Raw genomic sequence first — 20,199 nt, 5'->3', positions numbered from 1 at the left:
GAAGAGAGAATAAACATCTCAGAGGTTAGGAATGAGGTCTAGGCAGGTACACAAGTACTAAGCCTATCAAGGCATAGAAATTATAAAACTTATCATGCAGATTCCAACTCAACAAACAGGACATGTAAATGTTCCTGTTTTATAGAGTTTTCATTGTTTTTTATCTGCTTAAAACATATTTTTCCATCATCTTCTGTGTATTTTGTTTCATCTTCTTTCTCTCCAGATCAGCTGTTGCTTCACTGATAGACTGCTGCATCCAAAGTGCAAAAAGGAGTCTTAGAGGAGATCAGACTGCAACCATCACTGTTCCCAACAAAACCAATATGTATTTTACAGTGATACTAACATTTGCACAATCATCTATGCTGTTCTTACTCATTTTTAAATAACATTTTTGATATTATTGTACATCTGTATTTCTGCATCAATAAACTGTATTGTAAATTGTAAATAGTCTGTCCTTTTCAATATTCAATACACATGCACAATATGAACATTGTTGGAAAAGTGATCTGACTCGGTTGCACATCAAAGGATCACAAGTCCAATATTTTTATTTCTAGATAATGCACAGTATTTTCAGTATGTTATTGTTATTACTATTATCATTGATATTGTTGATATATTTTTTTATATTATGTTTCAAACTTTATGAGAACCTTTACACCTGATGATGCTGTAACACCAGAAGTTCCTCTTTGCAGGACGATAAGGGCAGTTTCTTTTTTATTCTTATATCCACAGGTTAGTTCAGCAACATTTGTTTTAAATGCACCATGTAAATGAACCCTACGTGACTCGTGTTCACATTTCCTGCTTTTGCTTGCAATGCCAGGAATAGGTGGTTCACTAAACAATGAATTAAATGATCTGTGAGGTTAAAGAGTTTCAGGAAATTCTGGATTTTGACCATTTTCTAAACCTATTCAAAAGCCACTAATGCTTTAAATCACAATGTTGGAAGCTTTCTGCTGCAGGAAAGGACTTCCAGTCAGACAGGTCATGCAGTGCAGATGTTATTACTCCTGGTGTTGATCTCAAGGGTTGAACAAGTGGATTTCTTGGTTTAGCAGTACTGAGCAAGGTGTGAGCAGATCCTTGTCAGAGTCACCTGGAGATAAGGGTTTTACACTGTTTGACTTGACTGCTACAAGTTTCTGATTGTGTTGCTCTTGTTAGTGTTAGCTCTCCCCTGGCACTCAGACGGTGAAGTTTCTGTTTATTCCTTCAGTTATCTTCCTTGTTAAAAGGTGATGTCTGAGTGTAGGTTACCTATTGAGATGAATGTGAGCTCTTCACCCATTTATATTTTCTTACTTATAGGTACAGCCGTATCATATCATTTTTGGAAAAAAGGGTTGTTTGGTAAAAAAAAAAAAAAAAAAAAAAAAAAAATCACAATAAAACCACAAAAAGCCGATGTATTTTAGTACATAATTGTGAAGGGGAAGGAAAATGATACACGGTCTCCTTTTTTCTTTAACAAAAAAATAAAAATAGAAAACATGTTTGACACATGCTGAACGCCCTTCCTCAAACCAGAGTTGACATCTTGCTACAAGTTGAATCTCTACTCTAAAGTCTTCAACCTCCAACATGTTTTCAGTTTTCAGGGTCTCTGTCCCTGCTGAAGAGCAGCATACTGCCATGTTTCACTATGAGGATGGTGTGTTCAGGCTGATGTGGAGTGTTAGTTTTCATCTGCACAGTTTTTTTCATCTAGCTCAAGACACTGAGAAACAGAGAAGGATGTATGTTATTGTGACTGTTCTTTTAACAGCTTCTTCTCAGCTGGTGCTGATTAAGGCTTGTGGTCTGAATAAAATAATTCAATGGATGGCTGAGGAAAGTCGACAAGCAATGCATTAACTAAAAAGATTGCTTTAAAATGTATTGTAGCATTTGGTGTGCAGATTACTTTACTAGCATCTAGTCCTCTGCAAGGCATTCAGGCTAAAAGGCTCCCTGGGGCCTGAGAGCCACTTACAGGTTCTGTAAGAGTCTGTTGGTCAAAAAAAGGAAAAATATTAACTTTTCAATTTGTGGTTTAAAAATGAAGATTTAAAATCAGAAACTGAACTCTTGTTTTTGATATTTTTAATGTTATATTATAAAATGTATTTGTACAGAGATTAAATTACACCCAGGATTATCATAAATAGGTGCTGTAAAAAAAGTGGAGACTCATTTATGTAAACATTTTATTAAAAAACATTATATTAAAAATCTGACATTTAACAAAATTATTGCAGCATTACAATCTCAAGTGTATAAAGGCAATCTTGAAAAAGTATTATTGCACTTTTCTTGATTGTTCAGCACGTACTTTACTAAAAGGCAAATATCTAAAATCCTCAGGCTTGTGAAAACATTACATACTGTCCCTCCAAACTATAACAAACTCAATAAAAAGGTGCAGATTTTAAACTCCAGCATTTGGAAACATTAGCTCCATTCAAATCACAGTACTGTACATGAAAGTAGTCATAAAAAGCGTGTCGACATGGCTGACTCCTTCATGAAACCTGAAAGTCTTAACAGCACAAGACTAAAAAAGAAATAAAATTACACCATAAAAGATTCCTATTTTTAGCAAACAGTACCAGATGGGAATGAACAGGTGATCTTTTTGTTGAAACATGGTCTTAAATATTTAACAAAGTAATACATTCTTGGAAAACATAAGGATAAAACATGAGATATTAGGTTTTTCTCTGATTAATGTGTACATTCCTGCTCTCTGAGGTTTGAGTAACAAAAAAAAAAAAAACTAAAACGGATTAACTGACCTCCAAAGAAAAAGGAAGCACCACATCAAACATAAAGTGCTATTGTCTGAGTTAATTATTTGGCCTTGACAGCAACAAACAGCCAGAGTTAGCTGAATCCTACTTTGTTTGCTGATACTTGATGAGTTTAAGGTCTAAATATAGTCCCTGGGTCTTTAATGTGGCAAATAGAAAGTGTTACCCAGAGAACTGATATCAACCCATTATTTTCCTTCACATTATGATTGTGTGTGTGTGTATCATGTAAATGATGTATTTGCATATATTTTCAGGATCACGGCTGTCGTCTTCAGAGTGTTTTATTTTTATCTGCTTTGGCTGCTTTCTGACGCCTCTATCATGCCTCGAAATCTGGAGTTTTCATTTGCGAGCAAGGCTGCCGGCGAGTCGAACTCTAGAATCTGTGAGCAGGAAACAGATAAGACACGATCAGTATAAGTGAATTACATTTAGACTCGGTATTGAAACCTTGTAAGAAGCAGAGTAATATTTAAAAAAAAAGAATATGTTGAAATTATTCCTTGGTTTTGATGAATTTCTTTTATTGTATATAACATATATTTGGATTTTCCTTTGAGACTCAGAGAGGGAGAGTTGTTATGGTTCAGTTTCTAATAAAGATTTTCTGAACAGAGGTTTGCATGTACACATCATCGGCATGAATCCCTGACAATTTGTGGCTCTTAATTGTTTGAGCTCTTCTTTAATATGAGTATTATCAACAAGAGCTCTGTGAATATAAAATATGCTTTGTGTTTTATTTTATTCAATTCAACTCAAACGTACTTAATATTTATCCCAAGGGGAAATTAAATGTAACTCATATTATCCAAGTATCAAAGAGTTGTGGATGGTAAAGTTGTGGCATCACCATCCACAACTCTGGTAGCAGAATCTTTGGTAGCAGACAGTGTTGCAACAAATCTGAAAAGGCCTCTGACTGAACATGGTTTTTGCATGACATGCTAACAGCTCATAATTCAGGCAGAGCAGCAGATATTTCACAGCAGCATGGCCTAGATGACTCCATGAGTTGTTGGAAACCTCAGCTAATCGCCTCATTTATTTTTGCTGCTCCTCTTTAAAGAGTGACTAAACTCCCAAAGAATTGATTACAAATACACAGTCTAAATTGGTTCTTAAGGTTTCTATCTTTATGTTTCTGTGAAAATTTTGACTAATTAATCATTAAAAGCTATCAAGAAACAATAAAATCTAAAAAATATATTCCAGTTTGTACCAAAAATGATTTTCTCAATAAACCAGTAATTACATTTGGACATTTCATGTTCTCTAAATGCTTCACAAGTTGTTTTCAAGCAGAAAAAGAAACAACTTTCTATGCATCAGGTCTAAGTCACAGGGCTGCTTCAGTTTGTAAATGTGCTTTGGTTTTCTACCCACCTGGCCGTTGTCCAGGACCATGACCCTGCTGCAGCTCATCACTGTGTTGAGACGATGTGCGATGATGAGAGTTGTGCAGTTGTTGAACGAAGTGCGAATCGTCTCCTGGATCAGACGATCCGTCTCCGTGTCGATGGCCGCCGTAGCCTCGTCCAGAATAAGAATCTAAAAACAGTTTCAGAGAGAGAGAAACAATGAAAACTGCAGCTTTAAACAGTTATCCACCGCCTGTGCCTTTATACATAGTTAATGATGCAGTTAAGGTGGCAAACACTAGGTGGCACTGGTATCCCATTGAAAACTAGATGAAACGAGGCTCTTATTTTCTCATTAACTGAACTTGAGGAGATCATTTCTCATCCAGAGAAAAAGTTGAGGATGTAAATAAAAGATGGCAGCACAATGCAATCGGCACCTTGCTGTTCCTCAGGAGGGCCCTGGCTACACAGAGGAGCTGCCGTTCTCCCACAGAGAAGTTCTCCCCGTTCTCCGTCACCTCCGAGTAGAGGGAATGAGGCAGCTGGCAGACCTGTGGAGGGTCACACAGGAACCAAACTGTGAGGACATGCTTTGCGTGCAATCTACAACCTGCTGATCAAATAACTTACCATTTCTTTAATGTGGGTTTTCTCAAGAGCTTCCCAGATCTGCAAGTCAGAGTATTGATCCCACGGGTCTAAATTGCTCCTGGGGGGAGAGAAATCATAACATAGAGGAAAAAACTTCACGTTAATGCAACAAATTCATTCAAAAGCCCTTTCAGTATCTAAAACTGACATTGCAAGTAAATAGAAAGATGTTTACGCATAATAATGATCCTGTATTTTGTATCTAAATGAGATCAAAGTTTATTGCTTCCTGTTTGCGAATGCATTTTTAAGTGACATGAATCTCCACCCAGGTTATCAGCTTCATTGGATTCCCTTAGCACCAATTTTAATGAATATTTTTCCAAATTGTTGCTGACATACATTTTACAGTGTAATTATCCACAGGCTGTAAATTCTGAAGCGTTAGGAGGCCTATAAACAGCAGCAAGCAGATCTTATGTCTGCCATTACCTGAAATTGTTTTTACTCTTCCCACCTGTCCTCCCAAATGTTTACTCAGCCAGAAACATCCAACAAAACACGCTGCAGGTTTCTGTTCTTGAGTTTCTCTTTCCCTTCACTGCCATTTTAACCAGTTTTCAGCTTAAAGGTCAGACTCTCCAAGTATTACAAATGATCAATCACGTTTATATTATGCATATTGACGTGCTTCTCAATAAATTTGAATAACTTCTAAAATGCAATTAATTCCAGTAAATTAACTTGGGACATGAGACGCATATTTTATAAATGGCTTCATTACATTTAGGGCAAAATATGTCAAGCATTTATTTCTGTTTGTTTTGACTTCAAGGCAAATAAATAAATACATAAATAAATAAATAAATAAATAAATTAGTTCCTCAAAAATGTCCTGAATGTTTTAGTTGCTTCCCTGCTGCCACACCTGAGTTTAATTAATGGTGACTAACAGGCATCTGCAGAACTTGATGACACGCTGAGGAGATGATGCAGTCATTAAAATGTAATGTGCTGGAACACAGACACTCCCAAAACAATGATACAAAATTTGTAAATAAACATGTTTTTTTTCTCACTTTTATTCAATATTCAATAATTAGTACATTCATTTAGAATAAATGCTGCTTTCGTTTTATAGTTGGCCTGGAATTCTTGGGGTTTTCTGCAGTAATGTCCTCCACCTCAATCTTTTCTGTCAGAAACCTTTCTATTTTGTGCTTGCTACACTAGCTTGACAAGCACAGTGGCTTGATAAATTTGACTAGCAGCCCATCAGAAAGATGAGCACGGAAAATAACATTTCATTAAAAGTTATGGGCAACATGAGAAAAGTTCTGCCTTTTTGTTTGACTTAAAATTAATACAGTTTAGGGATGATCTGTAGATTAATTTTGGAAGAACCAAATAATTATTTGATAGCACACTGTAGCCACCTGAGGAGTTGTGGGTAAAACTTACAAACAAATGTTTAGTTTTTTTCTTTTTTTCCAGAATATATATATTTCTTGTACATTTTTGGTTTAATTAAAGCTCTGACGATGTTATTCCTTCAGCATCTGACATTTTTTTGAGTCTGTATGCGCCAGTTAAGAATTAATTGATTACTAAATTAATTGACAATTAATTCATTAACAAACTCATCACAATTAATCTGATTCATCGCTTCAGACCTAATTAGAAGGAATTGTTTTTTTGTAGTGTATTTTGTTCAAAATTCATTTTACATCCCAGAATGGAGCAGGAGTCCCAGCTACTGGTGATAAAGTAATGGTAACTGGATTACCTGACGGTCCCAATAAAGAGTACTGGCTCCTGGGGAATGATGGCCAGCTTGCTCCGCAGGTCATCCAGGCCAATCTGTGCAATATCGATCCCATCAATGACTATAGAGCCTGCGTCGAGCTCCACAAGCCTGAACAAAGCTACAGCCAGAGAGGACTTCCCTGCAAACACACACACGAAAAAAGATGCTGTGCCGATAAATGTGGACATGTTGAAACAGAGACGTAAATGTGAGCTGGAAACACTGCTGGCTAAGGAACAGAGAAGGGGTCAGCTGTACCTGATCCTGTGCGGCCTACGATGCCGACGGTCTCTTCGGGGAGAACGGTAAATGACAGGTTCTTAAGCACCAGTGGCAGATGATCCCGATAGCGCATGTCCACATTCTGGAAGCTGATCTTTCCCTGCTGAGGCCAGGAGGGGGCAGGAGCGGCTGCCTCAGGACTCTGTCTGGGCGCCTCACTGTCAAGACTCTGAGATAAGGAGAGACAATGGTATCTGCTATGAATCACTGAGTTCCTGAAGAGGAGCAGGCCCCCCCTCCCCCCCACTGATCTGTACTGATTTTTGCTCTATAAGCTTTTTTTCCCCTCTTTGCACTAAAGGGGAAAAAGTTGCGGTTCGCGTGACAAGCTCTGTCATGTGCTCTGGAGTGTGCACAGATCACATGCACACAACACAAAAACATGAGCAAAACTCGGCAGCTGCCCTGATGAAATCTGCTGTGTCATTCTGGTTACCTGCTGTCAGGGCTGGGCGATAAATCGATGAAATTGATTAATCAAGTTTTTGGTTTCTGAGGACATAAATTTTGGAAAATGTGGATTTTTTTCCACCAATGCACTTCTTTAGCCATAGTTCGGAGTCATGTCAGTTCATTAGGACTTTGAATTCAGCTCAACTCAGCGACAAAGTCTAAAGTCTCAAGGCTAAAGTCATAATAGTACAAGATTGCGGTTGTAATATTTGGGAATAAAGTAGTAATTGTATGAGAAATCCAACATGGAAAATTAAAAATAAAAATGTAAAATGTTGAGTTAAAATGTTGAGTTATAGTTATAGGTTTTATAGATAGTATATTTTAAAATATCAGCATCAAATTATTATGTTATTGTTATTAATATCATTAGAAAGACTTTAAAACAACAGATCTAGATAACGTTAGAAGCATTTTTTTATAATTAAAAAGACTAAGTTGTTTTTCTGGTGAAATTGCATCTTTTTTCTACTAATATTCTAATTACATTCTTGTCATGAAACAAAAGTTTTTTTGTAGATTGATCCTGTCTGTTCTGTAGTAGAACTTGCAGAAAGGATGATTGAAATAAAAGCCACTTTTTGAAAATATTTTTAATTTCTGTTTTTTATAAAAGAAATCAAGCAAATTAAAAAAAATAAAAATAAAACTGGAAATTAGATCTGATATGAAAAAAAGAGATTCTATTTTTAAGCCATATTGCCCAGCCCTACCTGCTGTGATCCCACAGACTAAAACTCCTTTACCTTTATGTAATGATTTATCCTTTCAACCGATGTGAAGCGAGCTTCGGTCTCGGAGAGCAGCCGCACAGTGAACTGAAACAGGCCGGTCAGCTGGAGGTGAAACACAAACAGAGAGATAAAAGGTTAATAATTATCACTGTCACACCAATTACCTTGAAGCACTGCCTGTTTAGGCATTATCAGCAGAGATTCACTGACATGGCTCCTTCACAGCCTCGCTAATTGATCTCAATTATCTGCACTGATCGTGATGATTAGAACACAATAAAATGCTTTAAAATTCACACTTAAACCAGCTCCTCCACACACACACGCAAACACACACACATATAAAGAAATTCACACACTTAGCAAACCTCTGTTTCTTATTGTGGTATTTTATGTCATAGACTGCCACAAAGTAGTGTATAATCATGAAGCTGAAGAAATGTCAAAAAGAATAAATACAGATTTTAAAGGTGAAGGATGTGTCCTGCTGTCCTTTACTCTGAAACCCCTGAATAAAATCCAGTTTCAAAGTTCACCTAATTAACAAAAAAACGTTTGTTCACCTGCTCTGTGGAGGCCTCAGTTTGTTTAAGAACAATAGTGATCAAACAGAATCATGAAGATAAAAACAAAACAATTGAAAAATGGCATTTGACTCTAATAAAACAAATAACGTAAATGTAACTCAACCGGTAAATTAAGAGCTACACCTTTCAAAAAGACTTTACGTCACTTTCTGACAGGATAACAACCATAAACACAGAGCCATGGATGTTTTAGAGTATACTCATGTATTAGAATGGTTTAAAGTCCAGATCTATATCCAACTAAGAATCTGTGATAAGAATTTAAAACTGAAGTTCAGAGACATCCACCTTCTAAAGAATTTTTAAAGAATTTTCTTTCCAACTAGCTCGAGCTCCAGCTCTAGCTTGAGGTAAAGAAAAGAAAGCTTGGTAAAGAAAAATGTTTAAAATTTTCATTTTCTAGATGTAAAAGCTGGTAGAAACACCCTAAAAAAAGACCTCCAGCTGTAATTGCAGCACAGGACATTTCTGCAAAATATCAGGCTTCTGCAGGTTTCACCAACTCAAATTTAAGACTTTTGAAGACCATTTGACAAAATGCTGAAAATATTTATAAGCTTGGAAAACTATTGAGAATTCACTACAGCATTGTCCAGCCAACCGGCGATAAATTGCTCTTACCCATGATAGATGAAAAAAGCTAGCTAGCTAGCTAGCATGGGCATAGTATATAGTAGCAGCCAGTTAGCAGTAGCAGCCAGTTAGCAGTAGCATCAACCATATCGAGTCACAGAATATCAACTTTTGACTGGTGGAAAAGTCCTTCAAGAAAAAAATCTAAGCCCCATAGAATATACTAGATTAAATAGTTCTGCCACGACAAAACTTCTGACCTGAGATTAACAAATTTAATGCCAAATTGCATAAAAAAAAAAAAAAAAATGAATTTAAGACATTTTAGGGATGCACAGACATCCCAAATATAGGTCAAGTTACTTCTGAATGCAGTTTATAATGAAATGAATATCAACACTTTACACTTGAGTGGATGAATACAAATGCACAACACACAGTTTTTATATGTAAAATGTCCAAAAAACATTTATGATTTTCCTTCTTCAAATCTTATCAAAAAAAGATGAATTTAAAGTTTGTGGTTGCAAAAGTGACGAAATGTTAAAATTTTGTCATTTAATAGATACTTTTGCAAGACACTGGAGACATATTTGAGGCTTATATTTCTCCATATTTGTTCACTGACCTGCACTGCATATGAGATAGCCAGGCCTGCGTAGGCTGGAGGTATCTGACTCTGCATGAAGACAATCAGAAGTGCCACAGCAGTGATAAGGGAGATGCTGATAAGGTCCAGGCGAACGGCCAGCCAGCGCATAGCACAGCTAAAGAGGTAGTTGGTGGCCTGGTTGGTGTCCAGCAGCTCCTGGTATCTGTAGAGGAAAAAAAAAAAAAAAAAGACTGATTGTAAATCTATTTCAGCAAACACAGCTCTGCACTGCAGTGCTTGCTGAGGGTAAAACTTCTAGCATGTGGTTTAATATATTTATAGGGAGAAGAGCAAAGAGGGAAGCTACAAGAGGATATAACGTGAATTTAAAGTTTAATGACGTCTGTCGAAAACAAATAGCCTTGACTTCACCTGTCGAGAAAGCTGTGCCCTCTTCCATATGCATGTATGGTGGAAAGTCCCTGCAGACTGCTGGTTATATGAGAGGTGAACGGTGACTGGCTGATGTTCTCCAGGCGCTTCAGCTCGCGAATTAAAACTCTGAGAACAGACAAGGACGCTGTTTTAATTTCAACTTGAAACAAACTAATCATTTTTGGTAAAGCACGTTGCTGAAATCATGCTGATTAAAACTCCAGAGGAGCATGAAATCGTTATTCCGCTTGGATTTGTTTCCCTGAATTCCCATGAAAATTCACTTCAATCATCATCAGGTCCGAAAACACACCAGAACCGCTGGTATCGTTTGGAGGGAAAATATCTGATTAATGTGTAAATAATTAGATTAAAGCTTTAAACTTTCCCAAACTTGAATGTAATTTATTTGCATTTTATGTGACAAACTAACACAAAGAAGCACACAAACAGCTAAAAGAAAATAGAGCGTTATTATTAAATTTTGAGAGTTGTTTTTTTTTGCCAGGAAATAATCTGTTAGCCATACCTCTTTGCCTCCGATACATTAGTGTTTATAAGAACTGATGTCCAGGTATTAGCATAGCTTCTCTCTGGACTTGGAATAGGCCATTTTAAAACATGAATATGCTTTGATCTAAACCATTTCACTGTTGCTCTGGCTGGATGTTTAAGGTTAACTGTCCAGCTGTAAGGTGAACCTCTGATCAAGAATATTTTTTTTGTAGCGTGTTTTCTTCCAGGATGTCCCCAATATTTACTTCCATTCATCTTTCCATCAACTTTGACCATCATTTCTCCCAGTGTCAACTGAAGAAAGGATAGCAAGACAGAATGTTCCAACTCATACAGTTTAAAAGACAATTATCCCTGATACAGACCAACTCTGTGTAAACTTCTGAATTGAAATAAAGTTACAAAAAAAATCTCCAAAACACACAGGTTTTCTTGCATTTAGCAAATAGAAATAATTTTGATAATTCTAACTCATCTTAAACAAGAGAAGTTTGGTTTAAATTCAGACAGTGAGAAAAAAAAGTCTATTTGTTCAGTGTATGTAAATATTTACTTCTTTGTGTGGTTTTATACTCTGGTTTTAGTATATAACAAAAAAGGTCCTACACTAAAACACAATAAATTTGTAGTGGGAATGTGACAAGGGTTAAAAATTCCCTAAATAATATGAAGGGTGAATCATGGAAACCAAAGCACAAAGGGAAGATTGAAATCTGAATGAAACATGAAGCTTTGCGACAGTGAGTCAAACCACTTTAAAAACTATTGCATGATTAATTCCCATTGACCTGGTTTGGGAAGTTTTCCAAAACCCCAAAAGGTGTGTTGTCATATTAACACAGAAATACAGCTGCGGAGGGAGGTGAAGGAAAATTGGTGAATAAACGAGAGGAAAATGCTTAAGCTCTAATGACGCTGCAGCAGACAGGTTATGATGAGACGCGATGCGCCCCACAACACAGCATTTGTTTTCCTGATTGGTTCTTTCTCACCACTGACGATTGCAAAGTATGCAACGGTGAGGCACACTCTTTGTAGATGAGCTTTTGAGCTGCGTCAAAAGCTTTCTGCTTTTGACGCAGAAGTGCGAGGAGAAGAGGTTTACTGACAAAGGTAGAGTTCTGTCTACTTTTGGCTGCCAAGACAGAAAAGGAGAGTTTGGGAATTACAAGTCTCGCATGAATCATTTGGCTTCCTCATAAAAGCTTGTGAGGAGACGAGGAAAGAACATGACACTTGCTCCCTTCCAGGCAGCCACACACACAAACCTGTTTATGCCCTGGGCAGTTTAACTTCAGAAATCCCAGAAATAAAGCATTTTTAAAAGTGGGTAATTTCAATGGGAGATTCACTTTTACATAACAGCCATCTATATCCTGCCTAGGATGTGGCGACTTTGTAAGCTGGTCCATTTTAAACAGCGCTGCCGAGGGTTACTGCTACTTTCTATTAACCACTAGGAATCAGCTTAAGTCTGCTGTTTATTACAGCTTATATTGAATTCCTCTTGCATTTTACGCCAATTAAATGTCTCCAAATGAAGATGTTTTTAATTAAAGTGATTTCTGTAGAGGCCAGCTGGAGTCAGACCTGATGAAAGAAATACTGATTTCAGGTATTAAATGAAACATATGAAAAGAAGAGAAAATGCAGTGCCTTATAGATGTTTTCATTTTTCCAGCTGAAGCCAGAAGGAGTACACAGAATAAAACGACACGCACACATTTTTTCTCACCACTTGAAGTTAAATCTGACCAAACTTAATTTCTTTTAAGACATTTAGAAAGAGCAAAAGTATTAATTTACAACAATGAAAGAGCTTTATTTATTAATTACACATTAAATCGCAATAAAGTAACTTATAATAGTGAAGTGGAAGGAAAATTATTGCTTTTGAACAGTGTTGTACTGTTCCATAATAAAATAAAATCAACAGACAGTCTTCAATAGTTATTGAAAAAGTCAAGTGTAATTCAGTCTCAATAAATTCTAATAAAATAAACCGTTTGTGGTTGATGGAATGTGAAAGATAAAACATTTATCTCTCAGTTATGGCAAAATGTTTGAGTTTTAAATGTTTTTCTGTCCCTCACTGTGTAATCACTGCCATGAGCTTCATGTGGAATAAAAAAATGCTTAGCTGTCAATGAGGAAAATTCCCAGACAACCTTTCCAGGAACCGGAGAGATGAGAGTCTGACCTGGAGATACGATTGATGACACAGAGGAAGGCACCCAGGGGTAAGATGGAAATCAAGAACCAGGGGAAGACCATGCCCACCATCCCCAGGCAAAACAGCACCAGAGTCAGGTTCTGCAGCAGCATTTCAGCTTGCATGGCCAGACGCACATCCACTGTGAAGATGAGAAAGAAACCAGATCAGAGGCCCAGTGTGGTGCCAAATGTTTAGAGGCATTCTCTACAACTGAAGACCAGTTTGGTTCTCAGTCATGAACATGTTTTGAGGCACTTTGACCAACTATAGTAGGATTAACAAAGTTAAGTCATGGGAAAAGGAAAGCCCATCTGTTAAATAATACATGATTTGTGTTTATATGAGCTATTTAAAACTTTTTCAGGCAGTTATAGGTCTCTTGAGAATGACTTTATGCTTTCTTATGAGCCATTTAGTCAAAATACATTCATTTAATTTGACTGAAAAGCATTTAGAATCAATTTAAGCAGCAACAGAAGCTGCTTCAGTAAAGTTATTGTTTTCTTAGTTGTCAGATTGTTGTAGATTCATTTTGCTGCCATTTTTTCTTTTTACCATTGCCTCAGCTGATTAAATTATGTGGATATTGTGGATGGAGTTTTTTCTCTTAAATGGCCACCACATTATTTGTTTGTGCTGAGGTGTGAACTTTAATAGGACCATTGTAATACTTTTATTCTTTTCATTCTGCTTATGAGTCAGACACCCTTATGTTTGACTCTATAAAACAGAAAAGGTCACAGCTGGCAAGCCCAGATCATCGACCCTCCACCACCGTGCTTGACTGATGACATGATCTGTTGTCCTGATCTGTGGGGTTCTATAATGGCCAAACATGGCATTTTACAGTCTTTTTGGAGAATGAACTTCAATATTTAACATGTCAGCTGAGGGTTACAAGAGTCTGAGACAAAGACTTTGGAGTTTTATTCTAGTTTTCCAACTTAATTTTGCTCAAATGTTCATCTCAGACTTTGAAGGTCTCAGTTCATCCTCTAAATAAAATGCCATATTTGTCCCAGGTTGATGGGTAGCAACAGATTGCTGATGCCTTCGCTCCTTCACTTTTTCCACTTTTACCTAATTTTACATGAAGCTCAAATGCTCTTATATATAAACCTTTTAAAAAAAAAAGGTGGAAGAATGACATAGGTTTTGAACAAAAGCCAAAAATGCAAACAAAAAAACTTGACGCACGAAGAAAAGACAAGTGGAGTGGATAACAGAGAGCAACTCGCAAGGGAAACACTCTGCCAAATCACACTGTGTCTCTGCACTACACCTTGTCAACCACGGTGACTTCACTGACTGAGAGCCCTCCTGGGGGAGAGGTTCTCAGTCAAGGCAAATCAAGCCTCACCCTCGTCCATGTCCCTGGAGAAGCGGGTCAGGATGCGACCCAGAGGCGTCGTGTCGAAGAACCGCATCGGGCTGAGAAGGAGCTTGTGGAACAGCTTGTCATGGAGAGCAGAGGCGGCCTTCATGGTGCACTGTCAACGCAGATGAGAAGTCATGTTTGAACATGAGACCTGACATGTAAACAAACAACTTGGACAAGCAGACGGCAGCAATCATAGGTTGGAGGGGGAAATCACTCAGCGATCAAGTCGCTCAATCCAGCAGCAGCCACATGTTACCGACACCAGCACTCCATATGCTGAGCATGTGTGAGGAGCTGGGTGGCCGTTTTCCTTTGGCTGTCAAATCCCAATTTATAATGAGTTTCTGGGAGGCCTACATAAAGGTTGCGACCCAATTCGCAAAAGACATTTCACCGATTGGACAGAAATTAAATGTGGCAGCAAAGAACAAATTAATTCTATTAATGGAATATTTAACACTCACAAAGATCTCATCGCAGCTAGAGGTAAAAAAAGATCATCCATCTTTGAAAATTTAGCAATTTCAAGTGGCACGCATTAACGTGGGGGGGACTAACCTCCTCGATGTTGTGTCAGAATGGGTTAGCGTGAAAAAGCGGACATGCAGCCGAGGGTGGCGCTGACATAAGCACAAACTCTTTTGTTGATTTCTGTTTTTTAATTCAATCTCAGACAGACACGCACTGCCTTCGCAGAGCTGTGAAAAGCCGCAGTGGACAAATGCTAAATGGATTTGGCCTGCAGCTACTTTCCATTATGGCGCTGCACCCATGCGAGCATGAAAAATCACAATTATAGAGGAGCATGAAACTGTAAAACACTAATAACGCGAAGATTTTAAATTAAAGTTTATCTTCAGTGTTTAAAAAGAAAGAGAATGGTTTAAAGATTCTTACCTTGACAAACACCAACCCCCTCACAGTCTTCAGAAATAACGCTACTCCCATGGAGACAACATAAACAGTGGAGTAATACTGAATATGGGGGTTGAGCCTCATGCTGTTGCTCTCTGTCGTTTCATTTGCAGAGATTAATGATGTGTTCTGAGGGCAGATGGAGCAACAAATTACAAACACAGAAAGAAAAAAGAAAAATTCCCTATTTGGCTCCCTAATGAAATTGAGAAAAGCACAGTTTGGCTTTCAAAAAAGTACATCAAATCCAGCCAGCTTGGTGACGTTTACTATTCAGAGCACATCCCTTCCGCGGCGTTGACGCCTTGCTTTGCTGCACATCTGTTTCTCAACTGCTCGTGCTTGTTTTTAATTAAGTTTACCGAGGTGCCGTTACTTTTTTTAATCATGCGCATTCAGATTAATTCTCAGCCTGTTGCCACAACTCACTGAAGCAGAGTAGTTAGTTTTCCTCTGGGGGCCAAACGCACGCTAAAGAGAGGTATCTGCAACCCCTCTGCAAAAGTATTCCCACCCTTTAAACTAACAGAGGCCAAGCCCAGTCCAACAGAGCAACTAAACTGCAATTTTTCGGTGTTTCCCTTCTCAAACACACCTGTGTGTGTGATTGGCTCGTCAAAGAGATTTGCAGGTTAATATCTCTGGTTAAACATTTGTTATGGTACAAACACAAACTTCAATGCATTTTAATGTGATTTTTTGTGGCATAGCAATGCAAAGCTGAGAGAAATCTAAAAAGTGTGAGCTGCATTTTTATTCAGCTCCTTTTACTGCAATACCCCTGGATAAATGCAGTGAAATCAATTAACCAATTTATTTATAATTTATTATGAAACTGTGTTATTATGACGAGAATTCTGATTTATTGTTGTCTTGATAAATTTTAATCAATGCTGTTAGAAATCAAAACAAAACTGACATTATCCGGAGCTTGCCCTGGGGACTAAATCGATGTCGCTTTGTATGAGCATTAAGGCGTCCCAAAATTCAAGGATTACGTGCATGAATGAGCCAAAACACTCAAGGAATGTTTTTGATGAGGAAATAAATTATAACATATATGGGATATAAAACAAAATTTTTGGTTTACAAAAGAAATTGCCTCCTAACTTACCCCGCTGCCCTGCCTGATCCAGTGGCTCAGCCACCAGTTGCTAAAGGCTATGCTGCCGGTTGTGGAAAGGAAGAAGACGATGTTGATGATGAAGACAAGTGGCCCTCCTGCAGCTTTAATGTATGCGCCATAAACCGAGCAGGCGACTGCACCAGAGCCTTTTTCTTCTGCTTTCATCAGGCGCTCTGAAACAAAAGACCAAAAATAAAATAATTATTTAATACATATCAACATTCAGCTTTAACCTCACATGTCACAGGAATAGACAGCGTCTTTCACCTCTGCTCTTGCTTTCCACCTTTGGCTCAACCCTGGCAACTTCAGCAGCGCTGTCAGCTGTTTCCACAACTTCCTTCCTCAGTTTATTCTTTAAATTCTCTTTCACAACATTCTGGAAGACAAATATAAAAATAAAAGCTCGGATTTGAAAACAAAACAACAAACAATCAGCTGAGTGCCATAATACCACCCTGAATTTAAACAGAAATATAAGTTACACAGTCTTTTTGCAGCTCACCAGTGAAACAATTCGACATAAATCACGAAAGACCTTGTATACATTAACATTTCTCTGCTATTGGGCCCGACTACCTGTACTCATGCATTATTCAGCTTGTAATGTCCTGTATTGATGTGCATCGAGGGGAAAGATCCTTTATTTAAAAGACCAGGCTTTGTCACATGCATGGCCGTGACCGTGGCCCTGGCCTTACCTCCTGTTGCATGCTGTTGAATAAGGTAGCGTAGTCACGCTCTTTACTCATTAGCTGTGCGTGGTTGCCGTGCTCAACAATTTGCCCGTCCTTCATCAGGATGACATCATCACACTCGGGCAGATACTGAGAAAGAAACAAATAAAAAGGTAAAAGGGTTGCAGCTGTTGTTTATAGACATGTAAAACAGACAAAAACAGGAAGACTTAATTTCAAATGGTTCATGGTTATTTTAGTATGATTGGAAAAAACATAAAAAACATTTCAAAGCTACTAGGCCAGACTTTTCTGTAAAATCAATGGCGCTGTCTTTAGATGCCATTCATCTTAAAAAGAACAGCATGTCATGGTCAGTTTTTCTATTTCTCTTGCTGTTTGGTTACAAGTCGATATTTAATCACGACAAAATCTGTCCATCGAAAAACAAACTTTCCCGTACACAGATGGCTGTAGCAGGCTTAGCTCCGCCCACTGACTTTGAAAGGTGAGGCTAAAAGTTAAAATAATTTATGATGTGATGCAACACAGAAATACGGAACAGTTAAACATAAGACAGTTGAATAATTTTATATACATTTAACTTATGATAAAAGCTAATTTTAATACATAATTTTCTTTATTTTATTAATTTAATAATACAATTCTTAATTATTTTATTTACCTAAATTATTAATTAATTAATTAACAGATTTAAAATGGTATTCATATGACCACAACTATAAATATTTACTTAACAACTTCTTAATGCATTGAATTGTGGCAATTTTTACCTTGCATAAAATAAAAACACATGGAAGTGGATTGTAAAGAGGACAAGGATAGAGTGAGATGGCAAAATGTCATCATCGAAGATCAATAGAGACAATTTTGAGTTACGCTCCAATAATTTACTTGTATCCTGATAAGATGCATTCAATGATTTTTAAGTCCCGGTTGAGCATCAACTGCTATGCCTGCTAAAAATGATCACCAGGTAGACTGAAAATGAGCCAAATCCTATCAGACTCCAGTCATGCACCTGGAGTCCAGCCTTTACCTTCACCATCATTTCAGTAAATGCCAGAGGAAGGAGAAGGAGGAGAAAAAAAAAAAACATCGCCTGGCCTCTAGAAAGAGAGACTTCTTTCAAAAGCTAAGATAATAAAGGTTCAGACTGCCACTGTTCTGGGAAATCACATAAGTAAAAATGGAGAATTGGATATCAGTTGTGTAGCAGATATGGACATAGATCTCAGATTTTCTCTAAGTGTAATCTGTACTATATCACACATATGCACTGAAGTTGACAGATGGTTCTGACCTGCAGCTGGTGTGTTACAAACAGAACCGTTTTCCCTTTGGCCGCCCCGCAAATGGCCCTGCTGAAGATGTGTGACCCCACGCAGGCATCGACTGCACTGAGTGGGTCGTCCAGGAGGAGTACAGGTCTCTCACTGTAGAGAGCACGAGCCAGGCTCAACCTCTGACGCTGCCCACCACTCAGGTTAGCACCTTGTTCTCCAATCTGCATGACAAATATCAAACTAAGCAGCCTGTGATATTTAGTGAAGAAAATATGAGGCGTCTCCTGAAAGTGAGAAAATACACAAACCTCAGTCATATCTCCATATGGAAGCTCAGCAAGATCTGGGAGAAGACAGCATGCTTCCAGCACGGCATTGTATCTGAAGTGGAAACAAATCCAAAAAATCCCTCAGATGTTACAAATTTAATCCTAAAATTTGTTTTATTGCAACTTAAAATGAGATTTTTACCTGTCTGAGTCAAACTCATTTCCAAACAAGATGTTCTCCTTTAGAGAGTCATTGAGGATCCAGGCATGCTGGGAAACGTAAGCGAAGCCACCGCTTGCGGCAACTCTACCTTCTACCAGAGTCATCTGTTGTACAAGCACAGAAAAATAGAAGCAAAGAAAACACTAAATGATAAATTTTCAGCTTTTTCTGGGATTATTGTGCTTATTAAACAAAGCCACTGAATCAAACCTGTCCAAGTAAAGCCGACAGAAGTGAGCTCTTCCCACTTCCAACACTTCCACAGATTCCAACCAGGGATCCCTTCAATTAGAAAACTTAAGATCAGGGTTTGCTGAGCTGCTGAAAAACTCTCCAAATACCCAGGGTTTATTTGTAGAGTTACCGTTTTGACTCGCAGATTAATGCGGTGCAGGGTCTTGTGCAGCGGCGGCCGCATGCTCTGGGTAGAGGAGATGGTGCTTTGCGGGCTCTCCTGCTCCATGTTTGTGAGGAGACTTTGCCCATTGGGAGCCTCTTGACTTGCCTTGTTGTTGTCTGTGGAAATGTAGAGGCTGAGCTTCTCCCTGCGTAGCACTCGCTGTATCCCACTGCGCTTCTTGGGAGGCGGATTTGACTTTCTAACAGGGGGCCGCGCCTTCTCCCAGGCCAGAGTGGCGTCCAGAAACTCTACTGCGTTGTTTGGATCCTCTGTTTTGGCCAAAATCATCTCTCTGTCCTCCATCATGAAGAGCCTCTGTGAGGTTAAACAAAACTAGAATTTATCACAGTTTCACTTTTATGGCGGCCTTAAAGTTTTTTTCACATGAGATTTATCGTTATTTCTGTTACATAATGATTGACTTACAATGCACTGATGACTGCATTACAGAGCCTAATGCTTTTAAGTACAGTCTGGCCTGTCATTAAGCTCTTCAGCGCGTTATAATTTATGCTTTGGATTGAATTTAGAAAGGAGCTTGGACCCTCTGATGCATCTTTGGCAGAAATGTCTGCTTACTTAACCCCAGCTGGCTCTGGGAAACCTCTCTCACCAACATGTGACTTTCACCGTGTGTTGGGAAACATGATATCAAAGCATCAGTATGCGGGTCAGGTGGAAAGGTCTGTAGCAACAGGATCACCTTTTCATTTGTTCAAGGTAGAGGCCACTTGACGATTCTCACAAAATATCAACATTCTAAGTTTATTTTAGATTTTCAACCCCAAAATAGGCTTTTACAACTTTCCTTATTTTTATATGTGCCATGACATTCTAAAATGCTTTGCAAAATTAGTCACAGTGTTTGAACATTTTCCCATTTAACCAATTTTGGTGTGTTTTATAAGGCTTCAATGTGACAGATTAACAAAATAGTGGATA

At 38.1% G+C, this 20,199-nt stretch overlaps 1 protein-coding gene across 2 annotated transcripts in view; it reads right to left on the bottom strand.

Moving 5' to 3' along the window:
* Window positions 1-3,075: 3,075 nt before the first annotated feature.
* Window positions 3,076-20,199, bottom strand: part of wu:fb13g09 (multidrug resistance-associated protein 5) — a 33,905-nt gene continuing 16,781 nt past the window's right edge. For both annotated transcript variants that reach the window (XM_044127163.1, XM_044127164.1), the window contains exons 10-29: window positions 19,222-19,572; window positions 19,068-19,139; window positions 18,837-18,961; window positions 18,674-18,746; window positions 18,383-18,586; window positions 17,083-17,208; window positions 16,649-16,760; window positions 16,370-16,554; window positions 15,238-15,384; window positions 14,320-14,449; window positions 12,945-13,098; window positions 10,226-10,354; window positions 9,830-10,016; window positions 8,054-8,143; window positions 6,831-7,023; window positions 6,552-6,711; window positions 4,805-4,883; window positions 4,612-4,725; window positions 4,197-4,361; window positions 3,076-3,193 (exon numbers count right to left, since the gene is read on the bottom strand). In XM_044127163.1, coding sequence (XP_043983098.1) covers window positions 3,098-3,193; window positions 4,197-4,361; window positions 4,612-4,725; window positions 4,805-4,883; window positions 6,552-6,711; window positions 6,831-7,023; window positions 8,054-8,143; window positions 9,830-10,016; window positions 10,226-10,354; window positions 12,945-13,098; window positions 14,320-14,449; window positions 15,238-15,384; window positions 16,370-16,554; window positions 16,649-16,760; window positions 17,083-17,208; window positions 18,383-18,586; window positions 18,674-18,746; window positions 18,837-18,961; window positions 19,068-19,139; window positions 19,222-19,572 — 2,892 coding nt within the window. In that variant the 3' untranslated portion in view covers window positions 3,076-3,097. The remainder of the gene's footprint in view (window positions 3,194-4,196; window positions 4,362-4,611; window positions 4,726-4,804; window positions 4,884-6,551; window positions 6,712-6,830; window positions 7,024-8,053; window positions 8,144-9,829; window positions 10,017-10,225; window positions 10,355-12,944; window positions 13,099-14,319; window positions 14,450-15,237; window positions 15,385-16,369; window positions 16,555-16,648; window positions 16,761-17,082; window positions 17,209-18,382; window positions 18,587-18,673; window positions 18,747-18,836; window positions 18,962-19,067; window positions 19,140-19,221; window positions 19,573-20,199) is intronic.

Source organism: Gambusia affinis, linkage group LG09 (genome assembly GCF_019740435.1).
Source record: "Gambusia affinis linkage group LG09, SWU_Gaff_1.0, whole genome shotgun sequence".
NCBI classification, from domain to species: Eukaryota; Metazoa; Chordata; class Actinopteri; order Cyprinodontiformes; family Poeciliidae; genus Gambusia; species Gambusia affinis.
Note: the sequence above shows the minus strand (reverse complement) of the source record. Positions and strands in the feature narration are given on the sequence as shown.